Source organism: Phodopus roborovskii, unplaced genomic scaffold (genome assembly GCF_943737965.1).
Source record: "Phodopus roborovskii unplaced genomic scaffold, PHOROB, whole genome shotgun sequence".
NCBI classification, from domain to species: domain Eukaryota; kingdom Metazoa; phylum Chordata; class Mammalia; order Rodentia; family Cricetidae; genus Phodopus; species Phodopus roborovskii.
The window spans coordinates 53,265,198-53,284,211 of NW_026126418.1; the positions used below are offsets into that span (position 1 = coordinate 53,265,198).

At 41.6% G+C, this 19,014-nt stretch overlaps 1 protein-coding gene across 1 annotated transcript in view; it reads right to left on the reverse strand.

Moving 5' to 3' along the window:
• Window positions 1–965: 965 nt before the first annotated feature.
• Lypd6 (LY6/PLAUR domain containing 6) overlaps window positions 966–19,014 on the reverse strand; it is a 117,121-nt gene continuing 99,072 nt past the window's right edge. The window contains exons 3-5 of the mRNA XM_051184722.1: window positions 18,452–18,550; window positions 3,243–3,370; window positions 966–1,420 (exon numbers count right to left, since the gene is read on the reverse strand). Of these exons, the coding sequence (XP_051040679.1) occupies window positions 1,253–1,420; window positions 3,243–3,370; window positions 18,452–18,550 (395 nt within the window). The 3' untranslated portion in view covers window positions 966–1,252. The remainder of the gene's footprint in view (window positions 1,421–3,242; window positions 3,371–18,451; window positions 18,551–19,014) is intronic.

Sequence of the window (19,014 nt, forward strand, 5' to 3'; positions counted from 1 at the left end):
CAAATGTAATATCTGAGTGCAACAAATACTATCCTTTAGGCCACCATACCACTTATAGTCCATCTTTTTCTTATCCTGGCACATATGTGTTCTTACCTTATTGATCTACCGATAATTTAATTTAGAACTGTCTCCCTAAAATCACTTGGTTTGTGGAAGGAGAGGGCTCTTTGACAGTAAATACTATGGAGAGAGAGAGAGAGAGAGAGAGAGAGAGAGAGAGAGAGAGAGAGAGAGAGAGAGAGAGAGAGAGAGAATGAATTAGCCATTTCTGGGACTTCAAAATGAACTAGGACTAACCTCCACAAAGCTCCCTTTTATTCTGGAGTCCTCCCTCTCTCTCTCTCTCTCTCTCTCTCTCTTTCTCTCTCTCTCTCTCTCTGGTGAGATTAGCTACATCTGAAAGGAATGCAACACCTGGAGAAAATAATCCCACTCCACTTTATGAACTTTTAGATGCTATTGGTCCAGCTGGAATTCAAGACCTCAGGAAGCATAATTAGTTCTCATGTCAAGGCTAAGCTCTCCAGGTATAAGAAGAGATAAACTTCCTTGTGTGGGTGCTAATTTCATCATGAAGTCTTTAATCACTTCTACAAATACAACAAAATTTTATAATTGCTTTTTTGTCTTTTACAAAGAGCAGAAAAACATGCTCCGTGTGTTAAGATAAGAAAGCCAGGAAAATTAAATTGAGCAAAGTACTTGCTACTCTTTCAGGGACTCCTTTAAACTCTCAAAGAAATTATTCCATTTATTTTGGATTTAAAGTTTTAAAATTCTAAAGTCATAGGCGAAATTGTGATTTGAACTCAGCCAGTGGTTCTTTACTCTTTTCCTGAAAAACAAAAACAAAAACAAACAAACAAAAAACCTGAACATCCATAGCTTATTTCTCACATCACAGAGGATCCAGGACCTCCTGCAGCTCATACTTGAAAGATTCCAAATCAAGAATCCCCAGACATCAATAAATGTAGAACTCTTTCTTGAAGCAAAATCACAGGCTTGCGGTATAGAAATCAGGGTCTGTATTGAGGACAGGGTGACTTAGATGGGGTCTGGTTCAGGCTGGAAATGAGAGCATTGAAACAATGCTTGTTCTTCGTGGTAATGGCAATGTGTGGTTGTGAGGATGTCCAGGGTGCTGAGGCTGCATCATGTCACGACTGCCAGGCCAACAACTCATGCATGACTGTGATGGCAACAGAGAACCCTTGCAAAGCTCAACTACATTTGGTGGAGAGGGCTGCTATAAGGTGAGTCCTAGCCACAACCATAAGCAGGACACAATCACTGACATACAGTGTGGGTGCCAGTTTGTCTGATTTATAGGAGATGTTGTGGCAAATGTGGCATCAGTTTCATTTCGAGGGAGTGGTAGATTACAGATATTTCCTTCGCAGCAGGAGGTGCAGATCTGAAAGAAAGGAGGGAAGAAAACAAAGGGTGAGGAGATGCCAGCCTGTTTCAACCTCCTGGCAATTAAGAATGGTGTGTTCTACAAAAGGGACATTGCCTAACATCCATCAAGCACAAGAATAATATCCCGTGTAGAAGCAGCATGCTCCAAATGAAAAATTCCAGCCTAAATTTCAGGGAACCTTAGTTCTGTTTTGGGCATCTCATCTGTGCTAGCTGCTAGGCTTCAAGTCCTCCAAGACAACAGTTATTCTGACTCTAAAATAAGAAATATGAAAATGGCCTTTCTTCCTCAAAGAGGCTTGTCCTGACAACAGGAAGTAAATGCTAAGAGGATAAAACTTCCTCCATGAGATTTTCACAATGAGGATAAAGTGGCAACAGCTTGGGTCAGGGGAACCTGAATGTTTCCCCTCATTAGTACTATGGGTATAGTTAATTCCATTCTCTTGAGTGGGAGACATTTGAAGGGTTCTAATTTATTCAATTGCTCTTGCTTTATATTGCTTTATCCTTGAATCATATGAAAGAAGCAAACCCATGTGATTATTGGCAGAAGTTATTTGGGGCCATGCCTACCCACTGTGTTGATGAGCAGTCTCAACACCAATTGGGGTCTTGTTAGAAATGCAGACTCTCACACCACTCCCAGCATTTGGAGGTCTAGGATCTGAATTTTAACAAGATCCCAGATAAATCAGATTAAGGTAGTTATTATCCAATAGTTAATTGTTAGGAAACATGTAAACGTTTTGGCCACAACCAACATGAGTTCCAAAAACAGCATAATGCTGAGAAGAGAGACTAGAGGTTAGGAGTGAGTTTGAATTCCATTCCTGTCTTTCTCTTACTGGTTATGTAACAAGCAATTGGCACATCTTTGGACTCCCGGTGCTCCTTTGGGGAAAAAAGAAATCACAATAATGTCTGAGAGCCAAGCCCATCTTGTTGGAGGGGTTGGGTACTAACCTTGATTTGACCTTTCTTCAAACTAGTAATAAGTAGGCAAATGGCATTTTAAATTTAAATTCTTAGTGAATTTGAGAAGTAGCTTAAAAATTGTTACTGCTTTTTGTGAATGAAAGTAGCCCTTGGTGACAATGCTGTTCCAGGGTACCGAGAAAGGGTGTTTCCCTGAAATCCAGGGAGATAGTTTGACATGGGAGCAGATGTCAAACAAAGGCCTGCCAAAGTGTGACAAGTTAAGACCACACAGTCAGCAATGACCCACCACAGGAAAAGCAGGACTCCAGCGATAAACAATGCTGGCTTCTTTATACTCTCCTTCCTAGACATCCCAAAGCTCATTTTACACAGAATGCTCTGTATACAGGCATCAGCTAATGTTCAAGGGAATAAATCCACAAGAGTGGCTTTCTTACCATCTAAGGAATGACTCAGGGGCCAATGGAGCACTTTCCTAAACTGAGACCTTAATAATGGCATACACCCTCGCTTTACAGAAAGTTATGAAAATATATTGCTTCCTGCTGCCTCTGATAGAAGAACTGGAGTATGTGTTAGACTATATCAACATGGGCATGAGTGGTCTCTGATTATCTCCTTTCAGGACTCTTCTAAGTGAAGAAAAGGCCCATGATAAGCTTCAGCATCCTCTTTACATATGCTTATACACTCCATCTGCTTGTCCTCTGCCCTGCTACACATTGGTATTCTTCTAAAGCAAACAGGAAAACAAGCACATTTTCCCAGCCACATAAAGACAGTGAAGCAGCCTATGTAGGGAATGGGTGGCGGGAGACCTGCTAATGAGCCCTGGAGAATCCAGTAAAGGGAGTGGGAATTAATGTTTTCCAGACCTTGTGGCCTTGCTCCGAGTCTCGACAGCCGGTGGATAAGCACTCCTCCAGTGGGACACAGCGCTTGGTGACAGAGATGCTGTTTCCTGTGACTTCCATGATGTGCTGAGTGTAGCAGTATCTGGTGTCTGTCAGGAGAAAATAACCCTTAATTGAGATGGGAAATGCAAGCCCTGTCTGGTTGAAAAGAACACAGCAGGCTGTCTTCCTGGATGCCCCTGAAATTCATTTTACATGAAATGCTCTAAATATAGGCAGCAGATGATGGCTGAGAGAACCAAATCCCAAAGGAAGTAGCTCTCTCACCACCTGTCAAATGACTCAGATGCCAATGAAGTATTTTCTTAAATGGGGACCCCAATAATGAGATGAACCTTCACTTCACAGAAAGTTACCAACACAAACTGTATCCTGCTTCCTTAGTTGATGACTCAGTGTTTGCCATGCTCTACTAAGGTGATTCCTAGGAAGGTATAGAAACGCACAGGATGAACACAACCTCCATGCTAATATCCACTTCACCGTGGCACAGGTATGCACTCTGCAGAACCCTGATCTCTCTGTCCATCACAATCCCCCAAAGCAAGACACATAGCATAACTCTGCCTTTTCAACCGTTTAATCTTTGCTCTTATTTTTATTTTTAGGAGATGACTGGTTCAGAGTATGGCTGCTTATAGTGATTGAGAAAGAAAATATTAGGAGGAATGACAGGTCTTCAGATGGAAGATTAGGGTTGTGTGTGTGTGTAAACACACACGTGCACATAAGTGTACATGCATGCATGTAAAGTGTCAGGAGCAGTGCAGCCTAGTCTCTAATCAGCATATGACCACCTGTCCAATGGATTTCCTCTGGGATAGACATCTGTGGAAAGAGAGTCTCACTTGGCAAGGACCAGTAGTACATGGGGCAGCATAGGAATTTGCAAAATTCATGGAGCTTGCAGGCTCTTTTCTCTCTCATTATATTGTTGACCCTTTGGGTGGTTTTTAGTTTTACTTTGTCAATCACACATGTAACAGGTATAATTTTCCCTGGAAATTCTGTTCTTTCTCAAATATTTTCCTCTAGGATTCAACAGGGAGGCCAAGGCTTCTCAAATCTCTTATCTGGAATTACTAACTATAGTTCCTAATCCTGGCAAGTTCTGACTCAATAGACACAGTTATGTATATATGAGAAAACAACACCTGAAACAGTAACCATGTCTCACAGTTCTGGAAAGGAGAATAGGGCAAGCATATACAGAATAGGGGAAACACCTTGGGAATACACATAGTGCCTATCGTTGAGAGTAAGTGACCTAGACACAAAGCATATAGAATCAATGATAGGATCTCATATAATCCAATGGGGAAAATGCAACATAAAATTTGGGATGGAGAGATCCATCTTTACCTACACAGGAGCTTATATTGGTGGGAGAAGTATGGTGGAGTGCGATGGGAAAAGAGTCCTTATCAAGGTCTGCCTTTTATAGAGAGATTGACACATGGGACCCTCTTGTAGAAATGGAAACTGTTTAAAAGCATACCTTGTGAACATGAAAGAATCATTTGGTTTTTTAATATTGCTGTCCTTAAAGCATTATACCCATGTCTATTACTTTTTAACTTTGTAACCACAAGTAGTTACCAGCAGACTAAGTGCTGCAAGAGTAGGATGTGTCCTGGCTCAATACTTAGTTAAGCCTGCAAAAATGTTGAACTTCGTTTCTGGAATACAATTTTGTAGGAGATGGGAAAATATATTTGGTGAAGCATAAAGGAAACAATGGGGGCTTTTATAATGATTATATGTATTTCTTAAAAGTCAAAAATAAGGGCCAACAATAAAGCTGTTCATGTAAACGAGGTAAGAAAAAAACTCTTTTTCAATATAAATAAAGACAGCTCGAGCTAGTTGGGGCCACTTGTGTACAATCTACCTGGTGGTCAGAATTTTTCCTTGCATCCCCTTCCCCATCTCAGAACCTGAACCTGAGTCAAGACTGGACCCCAGCAGTAAAGTATCCCAACATGGTATCAGAAGAATTAGAAATGGGCAAAAATGACTCTACACACACACACACACACACACACACACACACACACAAGAAAAAAAATCTTGGAAAAGCCAGATCTAGAATGCTAGAATGTTCAGAAACTGACCAACACTATAGGTCTCCAAACCTGGGGAACTTCATTTCTCTTCCTTTGATGTCTATGACCCTCTGGGAGATGACAACCACTATGGCAGTGTATAGTCCCTCTTCATCTTGAGAAGAAAGCTTGAGATTTCTTCCAGAGTCTTCACAGAGAATTTGAGGACTAAAGAAAAATGATACTACCAAAGTCATTATTTATGGCCTGCAGGCAGCATAGGACACGCAGTTCCAAAAGCCTGGGTGTAGGAGAATGCTCCAGTCGTTCCGTCATATTCCAAGTGAATGAATAATTCTTAAGAAGTGTCACTTAGCTGTTTTTCATCCGTATCTTGGCTCTAACTCTACATGCTTTATACATTTGGGGCATTTAGTTGCTAATATAGAATTATGATCTATGGAATTATTTATTAGGCAATAAAAATCCCCCCATCAGATTCTGTCATGATTTTGGCAGCTTTTTACCAAAGAGCTAATATTCGAAGGAGAAAGCTTAAGTCATTAGGTCCCAGAAATGAGCTAATAAAGTCCACACTGACATGTCTTGGAAACACGATAACTCGGGGGTTTTAAATGTCTTTCTAGACATGCTCCCCTCATACAACCCAGAATCACCTCTGAATGACCAATGGCTGCTCCTTTCCAGGGTGACATAGTTGTGGATGTTTATTCCCTGTCAGGGTTGCTGTCCCCACAATGCACCCTGCCTGGAATTCTGTTTCCTAGAGACTACAGTGGTCTCCAGCCAGCTCAGGATCCTGTAGAGTTCTTGGGGATTAGGGTAAATGAGGTCATCTGGGGGTGAACAGTTGATAGCACTACACCTGGCAAATCCTCCCAAGCCCTGGCTTCTAATTAAAGGTGGAGGTGATTGGATATTGGATGAAGAGGGGGGCAGTTTTCTCATCTGCCTGTTTGGCATGCCCAAGAGATTTACCCCATCTCCCATAGAGGACTGCTTTACCACTTTGGCATCAGAGGATGGACATTTATGGCCATGACAGGTACACCTTTCCCACTCCCACCCCGACTTCAAATGTTGCAGAAAGCAATAAAAGCAGGAATGTTCTTATCTCCTGGCTCTGCTTCGTGCAAGGAACTTGAGCAGCTGCCTGAGACTGTAGAGCAGCTAGAAATGTAAATGTGCACAGTTAACATCACACCCAGATGGAATGAGTAAATCACTACAAGCTTTAGTTGGGAAACTAGATTTGTACCCCAAGCAATGAACAATCATATTTGAAATAAGCCTTAAGATAACAATTGGTAAACTGGATACAACTACCTTTTTCATGCTTTTTCTCATTAATTTATCAATAGGAGGGTTGTTTATTCCTTCATATGCAAGTGGTTCTGGTTCCAGTAACAGATTCATTTTTTTTTTCAGGAAAACGTGTAAAACCCTAACATCTAATAAACTAATTTTTGTCTTCCTGTGGTGAGGGGAGATGGAGTTCATTGAGAATGTAGGGAAAGAATATTTTTCTAAACACCATCAAGTGTAATCCATGAAACAGTTATGTTGAGAGCACCACCATCAACTCCCATAGTAGAGACTGTCTTCATTCTGAAACAGCAGTTTCTCAAAGCCATTCATTCCACTTAAATTGTGAAGCCCTGGGTGAGTCATGAAATGTTAATGCAGAAAAAGGTTCTGCAGTTAAATATGGTTTTGAAATGCTTTGAAATGGTTTTGAAATGGGTTGAAATAAAGTTGAAGGGGTTTCACTGGTGCACATTTTATGAGCGCCTCCAATATGTACTGGGATCTGAGTTCTCCAAGGGTGTGTTGGAGCTTGAAGATGGAATTTCCTGAGCAGAACCAGGTGAACCACATGTGGCTACCACTGGCTGGAGCAGTGAGCAAAAGTGTGTTTTAGTCACAGAGCACGACTCTCTCTGCATTCTGAAGAATCCTGGGGTTGGTAATGAGGTTATATGAGAATCAAGCCTGCTGATAACTTCACACTAAAAGGATTTCAAAGGCTTTTATCTAAAAGATAAAAGATGGATTTGAATTTCTACCAGGTTAGTTTCAGCTCTAAAATCTTATATTCTGCAACTGCATAGAATTCCCAGAGGTTGAGAAGCCAAACTCGTTGACTCACAGTAAAGTTACAAATGGGAAAGACAGCTCAATCAATAACTGAAAAACACAAACTATAATTTTCACAACTCTTCTCTGTATCTGTCTCTATATGTCCCTCTCTCTCCTTAGCCATGTTTTGGAATTTAAAACCAGTTCACAGCTAAAATGCATTTCCACTAACCAATATAGTTTCCAATAAAAGAAACTGCTTCTACAAACTATACATGGGATGATTTGAATTAAGACATCACATATGCCTGTGTCAGAGGAAAACACTTCCTCACTGCTCTGTCACTGTCTGTGGTTCTGCTTGTTGGGGTATACACAAAGAGGTATAATTTTTAAAGCAATACTAGGAAACAACTCCTCGGGTGCAAGAAAATGAATGGGAAGCAAAGAGTTGTAACAAGAGCATTACAGATTATACTAGAAATCAAAGGGCTAGTGGCCCCTGCCTGCACACCACTGCTTAGTTGTTACTCTGCACCCAGTTCCACACATCTACCCAGTTCCACACATCTACACAGCTGGCTGGGCAGCAACTGCTCCCCCAAGGGCCTGAGGTGCAGGATCTCTTTGCAGTTCCCACTCTATTGTTTAATCACCTCTGTGGGATTTCCCACCTCAACTTCAGAGACACATCTTCCAGGTGGTCTCTCCGGTCTTTTCTCTTCCAATGCTGTTTTAACCAGAGTGCAGACATTCTCTCATGTTTAGTCCTTGAACCTCTTTTTACTCAGGGGACCTCATCAAACTTCTGACACCACATCTTTAGTCTCCTTCTTCCATCTGTCTCCTGGACACTGCCAGTGTCACATCATACCTCATATGACCATAACAACAACAACAACAGCAGCAGCAGCAACAAAGTCTCCCACCTTTATCCTTCTATGTGTCAACCTCAGGAAGGCACTACCTGGAACATGGCACCTTTATCTTCCCAGAAAATGTAAGCCAGAAATTTAGAAACAGTTCAGATTTCTCTCCAAATATGAGCCTCTAAATTCTCTAAAATGCCTCCATTATACACTTCCTATTGCAAGACTTCATCACTTCCTTGTCTGGGTCTGAATGGCATTCTAGAAAACTGACAAGTGTGTACAATTTGAACTCCCTTTTAAGTAATGAATATTTATGTTCACTTAAGAGCCTGGAGACATTGCCGTGATTGTTATGAATGTACAGATGAACTTCCATACATCTACCTACATGCCTGATACTCCAGCCATCACTGAAAATAATCTTATTAAAATTTGACAAAAATCTTATAAAATAAGGCCTCCCTTACATATCTAACGCCATTCAATGTGAAAGTGTTTCCATGTTAAATGGTGTGAAATGCTGGATGTATGGATGTCTCTACACAGGAAAGCAAGAACAGGAGCTGGAGGGGGCTGGAAAGCTGGCAGACTGCAAATGTATGGGCTAGTGTTTCTCAATCTTCCTAATGCTGATCCTTCAATACAGTTTCTCCTATGGCAACCCCAACCATAAAATTGCTACTTTGTAACTGTAATTTTGCTACTGTTATAAATCTTAATATAAATGCCTATGTTTTGTGATGGTTTTAGGTGAACCCCAAGAGAGGGTTTTTCCAATTCCCCCAAAAGGGTCATGATCCACAGCTCCAGAACCACTGTTTCCTTCCTGGTAAGCTCTGTGGATCCCTAATTCTCCTTTCCCCTTCCATTCCTTTTGTTCCTGCTCTTTAAGACTGAGTACTTTATATAGTTCTGCTCTCAAATCACTGGCTCTCTCTTTTGTTGCCTCAACTCTGTTGGAGTACCCACTGAACATTTTTAATTCAAGTACAGTCATGGATTTTTCACATTCAGGAATGTTCCATTTGGCTCCTCTCATATTTCCCATTTCTTTGATATTTTCAGTGTAATTATAATTATTGAAGCTTTTCTTTATTATCATTGACTTAAACTCTTCTTGGGTAATTCTCCATCTCTACCTTAGTCTGGTATTTATTTATAATAGTTGAGACTGTAGTGTCTCTCAAAAGTCCATGTGTTGAAGATTTAATCGTCAGCCTCTGGCATGACTAGGAGTGGAAGATTTAAGTGAAGTATGGGAAAAAGTCCGGGCATTAAAGCATATCTGTTTCTCCAACTGTCCCCTTCCTACCTCCACCATTGTAAGATGAGCAGCTAGTTCTATCATGTCTCCCAGGGCAACGTGCTGCTTAGCTGAAGGCCTGAAATCAACAGGGCCAACTAACCAACTAATTAACCAACTAACATTCAAACCTCCAACACTGTGAGCCATGGTAAACCTTTCCTTTTTAAAAGTGAATTGTGGCAATGTCTGTTACGCTTTCTGCTAAATCTGAGCTCTTTCTGGGATGACAAATGATTTTTAAACTGAAATCTTGACAATTCCAAATGAAGCTGTAACATACTATATCTCATGAAACATCCTGGATTGAGGGTGGTAGAGCTAATCAGTGCTCCCCTTTACAGATGCTGTGCAGACTATGGGGTGGGGCTTGTTGCCAATGGATGGTAGGCAAAGTTCTGACTCTGCCCAGCTGGTTTATAAAGTGCTTCAATGGGGTGGAGGTAGTTCCTTGCCAGTGGACTCAGAAATCCAATGTCCACTGCCATGGTTTCTGGTAGCAATATGGGGATACCTCATAACTGCCCACTATTTGTCCTTTTCTGAAACCACCCTAAGAGGTAGGGTGGAAGAGCAATATACAGCCTGCCATGAACTGAAGGCTGAGCTCTCTGTTCCCTTCTGCCAAATAGGTGCATTTGGTTTTGTCTGTGGTATTTGCCAAGAGCAATGGCTCTTACATAAAAGTTTCCTGTCTTTCTGACAAGAAGTCAGACTTTTGGCTGGAGAAAGGACACCTTTGTTGGGGTTTATTGTGCTGGTGTTAGTGATGCTTTGGCTGTATTTTTCAGCTCCAAGTCTAGAAAGTGTACTTGGAAGTCACCACAGCACTGCTGTCCTTCAGGTCATGAAGGCCATAGCTACTTTACAATTTTCCCTTTCTCCACCTTTCAAACTTTTCTTTTTCTTTTTGATTTGTATTTCATAAGGGAAAAAGAAAAGGGCATTAGTGTTATCTCTCCAGAATGGAAGCCTCAGCACTTCTGGTATCATGGGCTAGATAGGGGATATATAGGGAAATGCTGTCCTTCATGCATGGTATGATGTTTGGCCATCCATATGGCCTCTTCAGACCAGATGCCTAGGAATATCTCCGTAACTACTCCTGTGGTGAATAGGATCCTGGTGGTAATCTACTGTCTTATAGTATAAAGAATAAGGTCTATTCTTGTTGGTATCTACACTCCTACAGCTTGTGACATAGCCTTGCACAACTAACCACCTGCTTAATTTATTACGAAGACAGACTATGGGAAGGCCATGTCCAGCCAAGCTCTTCTTCATAAAGCTTAATCAAACTAAAACATTTAAATTTAGATCTGTGACAGTTATTATAACTCTACCATGTCTGTATTTGAATGATCTCATCTGGTTTATTCAGCATTTATATGAGAACTTGGTACAAAACTACAGGTACCATGTACCTGGGGAAACTATTTTCTATGATCTACTAAGAATATATCCATAGAAACACTATCAAGTTAAATTATGCGTACACACACACACACACACACAAATGCTATAAGGAAATGAAAGTTTTAGCAAATTTATAAAGCACTATTGTACAAATGAAACTTGAAGACTACAAAAATGCCTATTGGTGTCAGAATAAATAAATTATGGCATCTATTCATACAATAGTAATAATGAATGGAATATATTTTAATTAGATAAGAATATCTCATGTATACTGAGCAAAAGAAATTGGAAAAAATAAGCCAACACGCAGTAAAACTGATCTATATGGCTGGAAATCAGGATGGTGCTATAATATATACTTTTCAGGACTACAATGAAAGCTACCAAAGAAATGGACTTCTACCAGAGTTTGTCTTAAGTTTTGGAGGCTAGAAGTTTGGAGTCAAGCTTTATTCAGAGGCTGTGCTCCTTGGTTCACAGATGGCTTCTTCCCCTCACTTCTTTGCACCATCTCTGCTAAGTGCCTGTCTGGATTCCAATGTCATCTCACGAGGACAGCAGGCACATGGAATCAGCATTCACCAGAGACTACCACCTTTAATCTTAATCACTGTTTTAAAGACTAGGGCTGAGGGGTGAAAGTTTCTACATAGGGGTATGTAGAACATACCCAGTGACCCTTGGTTGTGAGGGAAAGATGGAAACAAGCATAAGAGATGCTGAGCTTTTGGAAATGGTCATTTCTCAGTGTGGGTACTGCTTCTGTTGCATGCTCTTTTTGAGAGGAAGGTTACACTGTTTTGCTATACCATGTGCACATCACACTATAATTCAAAGCTCGGCAATAAGGGGCTCTCACAAAGAAAGAAAAGTGACCCATGAAGGGATGGGCATCTGGCATCCAAGCATTAGGCTATGTTCATGGCTGCCCTGCCTATCAGTGGCCCTCCACAGATTAACTGAAACTATGGGTTTCCCCCCCCAGACAGAAATGAACAGTAAACAGGTGCTCATCAACTCGAGCAGACACTACTCTCTGTTCTCTTGTACCTCCTGGGAAAACTGTCAGACCATCACTTCCCTATGTTTTTGAAAGCCTCAACCAAGGTTTTTTACGGCTATATTTTATTTGAGGCAGTTTTACTATGTAGACCAGGCTGCCCTTGAAGCCCATTTCCTTCCTGTGCTTCTAAAGTGCTGGGTTACAGGCATGCATCACCAAGCCTAGCTCTATGATCCAGACTTTTATGACACATACACATGAGGAAGCTCTCCCTTCAATCACTGAAGTTCAGCAAGCAAGTGCTCTTTAGTAGGAAAGGGCCCCAGGGTGTCTGGGAAGATACATACACAGTAGTGAGGGTTAACAAGACTTTGTAGTAGACAGTGGTTAAACTAAAGGCAAGATGGCAAAAGCATGAAATGGATGCCATCCATCTGAGCCTGACACCATTCTCACTGTGGTGACAAAATACTCAGGGTAAGAAATTTGAAAGACTTTATTTTGGTTCACAGTTTGGAAGATGTTGCTCTACCATGCAGGGAAGGTAAGGAAGAGTACATGGTAGTGGGAGTATGTGGCTAAGACAACTCACATCTCAGCAAATCAGCATTGTCAAGAGTCCAGACCATAACCAGGGTCCACTTTCAAGCACCAACAGCTACTTCACTTCCTAAATATTTCAGAACTTACCAAAACATGTTGTAACCATTAGACAACCTGAAGCTACCAAAATAATGGGAAATATCTGGACAAAAGCATTATGAATTAGAGTAGGCTTGATACTCTCAACATACTGCTGCTGCTAATAATAATGATCTTACTTAAGAGACAGAACTTTTGGGTCAAAATATCTGGATGAACAAGCTAATATCTAACACTATCTATAATGTCTAAATATATCACATATAATGTATACACACATATATAAAATGAAAGAAAATTTTTAAGAATTTTACTTGTTGAGATGGTCACCCTTGTATCTTCTTACCAATACAAAGAATAAACTTAACATAATAAAGTTAAAACTACAAACACCTGATAAATGTACAGGAAAGCTTCCATTATAGGAGTAAGGATCCAGAGAAGAGAGAAATTCATTCATTTGGGCCTGACCTGGTCTCCCCTTGGGGCATCTGCTAATCCATAAACCCACAGATGCAGAGACTGGGAAGCCAAGCAAAAAGCACTGCCAACGGGTAGAGAAGGCGTGGATGCACAAGCCCCATTCAGAGCTAGTTGGGCAACAAGGGAGAAGAAGTAAGGCTGACAGGTTCAGAGTGGGAGTCAAAGATTGGCAGTGGTTCATATTTAGTATTTAAAAATACTATGGGCTTCTAGCTTCTGTTGTTTCTGTCAACAGTAAGGTTGGGCAGCATTGTGTAGCCAGTGTTTGCATGCAAAGATGGTGAGAGCAAAAGAACTTTCAAATAACAAAAAAAGCATTAGGCAGTATTTGATAAAGCCAATGTTTGCATGTTCATGCCTGGCAACCATACTTCCTGATTAGACCTGTCAAGAATACATATGTGCATATACCAAAAGACACAGAGAAGAATATTTATGCATCTCAAAACTGGCCATAGTCCAAATGCCCATTGTAGTAGAATAAATCAATTCTTCATGTATTCATATAATGATCTTCTAAACATCTGTGAGAAAGACTAACACTGCAGCTCACAGAACACACAACTTTGCACTTACTATTGTTTGAAAGCAAGGACTACATCCCATAGAGCTGCATTGATGCAGAACTCAATGGCTTTTACAGGGGTGGGATGTAACGACTGAGGGACTTGTAGGGACTCATGGCTTCACATAGGTAGTTGACATTTAGAACCTCAACTTGGCACAGATAATGAGGGGTTTAATTACAATTTTTCTTAGGTCTGTAGTTTAACATTCAAAATCTCTTTAAAAAAGGTAGCCATTTAGCATGGCAGTGTAATGAGAAAAGGGAGCATCTAAAAATCATCTCACTCCTTAGCAACAACAGGTGCATTAACAGCCAAAGACACCTTTGTAGATGCACAAATGAACTCTCCAGAAAGGGCAGGATCCCAGGGCACACACTGAGTAACATCCTGATTTTCCTACCCTGGCAAGTTTCAAAACCTTGAATTAACATGTGGTTTACAGATCTCTTATTATAAAGGATAGAAGCCTTGGAGGGCTACATCCTATATGTAAGGTTGCCTAAAATGAAAAAGAAGTCTCACTCTTATTTTAAGTAAATCAGAAAAAGGGTGCCCCAGGGATTGGCCTGCCATAAGAAATGATAGAATAAAGAAGGCTTTCCTACAAGAATAGCACCATGGGCTTCTCTTCAGTTAGACTAGGATCTCACTTCTATTTCCTGCTGTACCAGTGTCCCCACCAGACCAGCATCCAGAAAGAGCCACCCAGGGTCATCTCCACTGATTCACTTTCACAAGAATACAGTGATCAGCTGAGAAGCTGGAAGCAGAATTTCTTATCTTGGCATTTTCTTTTGCTGTTCTATCACATTCTGTCTTAAAGGGAGGCAGCAATACTTCCTCATGAAGGGTTAAAACATTCCATGTTAGTTCTTTTGAACTAACATTTAACCCACAGACTCTTAATAAACATTTATACAGTCCTCTCTCAACAAAGAGACATCATGGGCAAAGTGACACCATGTGAATCTCAGCTCCTATTTTCATCTGTTCCTTTAATTGGCCTCTCCTATAATATGATCCCAATATCCTTTTTGGTTACAAAAAGCAAGAAAAAGTGACCAGGTATGAAAGGAATGTGATGAAATTACAGGTGTGGCAATACATTTGGCAACAGGAGTCAGTTATGGAGGGCATCTTAGATTCTCCTTTCTGGTGCAGAAATCACCAGGAGTTTGTCAGAGGCAAAATGATGTGATGGAGGAGGCAATCCTTACTCTCTCATTCTGGAAGGAAGCTACCGTGAACCTGCAGCAGCTCAGTGTGCAGCTAGCTGATCTGCCATTGCTCTGGGAAGAATCTAGTCAGCGCTGGGCTACTTTGAGGCACACTGGACCAGTGTGGAGTCACAGCCAAGCATGCCAACTCCACCTATCTCAAATAGATGCTACTGACATGCTAGATCCACCACTCCACAAGACTCCAGCTTCTGAAACTTTGAGATTATGTCATCCCCCAAAAAACTGGGTTGGTCACCTTCATCAAGTAATTTTCACACCTTGTGATGACTAAAACCTAGTTAGGTGCATCAAAAAAGAAGCACACAATGGCCCAGAGATGCCATAGGAAGTACTGTGCCTTTCCCAGCAGCTTCTTAGCAGCCCTCAGTGAGCAGAAAACATAAATGCAGGAAGACTGAGTGAACTGCATTTCACTAACATGGTTATTTGTTTTAGTGAGAGAAATCCATGTAACCTAGACTTATAAACAGAAGAGTCCTGTACTGTCACCTCTTCTCAGACTCAGCATTCCCACCCCTCACCCAAGGATCAAAGGTACTCAAAATAGTGAGCTCTGCAGTATCTTCTGGTGTCTATAATTAGTCTTTGATAGTACTCTTAGGTCAGGTCTCTCCTGTCTGTAGGGCACATACGCAAAGTTCAGTGTCCAACCACTGCCCTGAGTGACTTCTGGAAGAGTTGTTTTTTTAAATATTCTCAGGTCATTCCCTAGTTGGAGAGTCCCACAGCCTTTCAGCTTGAAGAGCCACTGCCCCTCAGCCCCTGGATGGTCTTCTTCTCCTCAGCTCCCACACACTTAAGGGTCAGTCTCCCTGGGCACTTAACTTTCACCTGCTGTTTCCAACACCTGATACGGTCAGATCTTATCTCCCAGGGTAAACTGTCTGCTAATAGAAAGAAGAAACTAGATTCCTATCCTCCACTGCATAATTGTCCCAGGGGCCTGGCCTGGCTGCTTTATGCCATCCACTCAGAGCACAACTGCATTTGTCCCTATAAAGTTAAGAACAGGAAGATAAAAGAGGAGCGGAAAGTGGGGGAAGGATTACTTTTGTAAAGACCTTGTGTAAAGACCTCTCTGCTCCTTTCACTTACCTGTACCTTGAAAGGGGAGATTCTGATGGAAAAGAAAGCACCAAGATAGGGCTTTCTCTCCTTCTTGGAAAGGTATTCCGGCAGAGTGCTCCTGGTCACCTGTGTTCTGTCCTCTGTGACAGGGAGAGATTTGTCTGCCAAAGGCTGTGAATACTAGTTCACATTGCTTTCTTTCCCCTATATGCTCTGCCGAGGTATCTAAGAGCTAAGCCAAGCCTAAGTCAAGCCTATACTGCTAAAGGCTGAACATAGCCTCCAAAATTCCTATGTTGTAACTGAATCAGTCATCAGCCTTATGAGGTGGAACCTTGGAGAGCAAAGTCAGAAAGGTAAAGTCATCTTCATGGGTGGGGTAGGGACACCTTCCAGGCCTGTACGAGGTGAGTCTGCTCCATTCCACCTGGCCTTACACTGTGAATTCATAACACTGTTCTCCCTGGGAGGCTGCAATGGGAAGGTGCCACACTGGAAGCTGGGTATCACACTGTTTCGTGACACTGGATTTTCTGGAGCCTTGCTGTTAGACTTCATGGCCTTCAGAGCAGTAGGAAATGAATATCTGGGTTGGTTTTTCTCAAATTCCTGGGATTCATATATCATGTTCTAACAAATGGCAACAACGTTAGAAGCCAGCTGACCAGATCTGTTCTAGTAGCAGCCAGCCCCAAAGCAAATCTTTCTGGATTTGTCCAGAGTCACTGTTGACAACTGCCAATTTTTGATGCAAATTGGAGCCACTCAGGGACCTTTTAAAAAAATCACTGTCCTTAGATCCACCCATGCCAGCAAAACAACAACATGTGGGACCCCCAGCTGGGTACCAGTGCTTCCAAGCATTTACTGGCTGGTTGCAGTGACAAGTAGCAGTTCAGCAGGCCCTTTACAACAGATCCAAACCTTCAGCCTGCAGTGCAAATGTCAGAACATGAAAACCCTGCCTCATTTTGAATGAAACAATGCCTGTAGAAGGATATGGGCAGGATGTAGGTTACCAAGGAGACTAGATAGCTACCTTATGATTAAGTTGGGCTTTACCATCAACATCTTTTTCTTTCTCCCGTGATCTTTTAAGGTCTCCTGACATCACTACCTAAAACTCAACAAGATTCTAGACATGAGATGTTTCCCTCCTAGGAAGTGAAGGAGCCTCCAACAGCTCTCATCCTTGACTGTTCAGCAGAATCACCAAGCATATTTAGAAACACAAGGCCCTAAACTCTGAGGCTGGTTCACTTTGTGCAGCGCTGTGGTTCTTGATGTGGCTGTGCCTGCTCACATGGGCACTCCTTGCTAAGGCAAGTTCTTGGGCTCACTTCAGGCCTGATTGATCTGATACACAGGTGGGTCAGGGGACAGGGGAGCAGTGCATGCCTGTGCTGTGATAAACTACATTGTGGGCAGTGATCATGCTGTAGGTTGAGAGCCACTGGCACAGGCTGAGCACAGATATTCAGTGAGTTCTCTTATGTACTTCCAGAAAGCCCCAGAAGAGAGTCCAAGGATAAAAAGTTTGAACTTTCTTCTCTGTCTAGGAGTGCCATCCTAGATTTCCCAATACCAGTCTACCATGACAAGCAAAGGGCATCCTCTGGGCTGGGCACAGGAAGTCTTGTATTATGTTGAAAAATAATGCATTTATTGTGTCCATCATTCTAACGTACCTGAATTAAATCAACAGTGAAAAGCAAGCACTGCTAAGACAACTACCAATGGAGTGCCCCATAGTGCCCACACCAGCCACCCCCCAATCAGCTAGTCAACTTCCTTCCAAAATGAAACAGCCAATTAACCAGGGCCTCACAGCCAGATAGAAACATCATTGTCTCTTGCTAGGAAAAGCGATATAAATAGGATGTGTCTTCTTTTTCAAATGAGCATTTTGGTCAAAATTTCAAGCTTCAATTGCAGTCCCTCTCATCCCTGAAAAAGAACTTAGCAGTTTAAAAGGCTGGAGGTTTTTACTGATGCTTCAATGACATTTAGAAAGCCAGCTTTCACAGTCTCAAAATGTAAGACTGTGGCATGACAGGCAATAAATGACATCTGTACATGAGCATCCATTCATCCTACACATAAAAGAAGTTACTATGGATGGAGGTTTCAAAGGCTGGCAAACAGGCTGCCTATTCTCTGCTGTTCCACACTTGGCTGGCCCCAGGGTGGAGAAGTCTCAGTTACCTCCTCTTGAGCTCCAAAGATAGCTCTTCATGAGACAGGGAGCAGTCATATGGGTCCCTTTATATCTGACAGTCTTTCAGAATGAGTTATGCATATGCCTAAAAGTTCTGCCAATAGCCTTAGATAAGAAGAGCTGTTGGGACTGCAAGCATGTACTGGGTTTCAGGGCTGCTCACTCTCAGACAGCTCTGGGGACCCAATCTGTCTACAGAGACTTTACCTCGAGGACAGTAGATGTCAGGAGCCCATCGGTTGCATTCGTAATTGTCTGCTGCCTTTTCACAGGTAAAACATTTAAATCCACCAGGATATGGGGTGGCTGGAAAAAAAAAAGAAAGAAAAGAAAAAGAAAAAGTGATATCAGACTGAGCAAAGAATCCTGCAAAAGAAGTATATTAATTTTAAAATAGTTCTCAAGGTATCTTAGAGGTGAAAGGAAAATTAAAGTGAAGTATCTGATGACTCAGCATTTTACAGCAGGAAATTTAATCCTGAGACATGAACACTTGTATTCAAGTGCAAAAATCTGCATACAGATATCCAGTTGGTTTCATTTGAACAGGCTGCCCACTCCTAATCCGAAAATATGAAATTTAAAATGCTCCCAAATTTGATACTTTTAAGCCCTAACATTATATTGCCCAAAGCCTACCTCTGACCTCATGTGACCAGTCATAGTATTGAAAGAATGGTATAAAATTCATCCAGGCTATTTACAAAGCATGAAACTAACAAATGTGACCTTTAGACTTCAGGCTCATCCCAAGATATTTCACTATATAC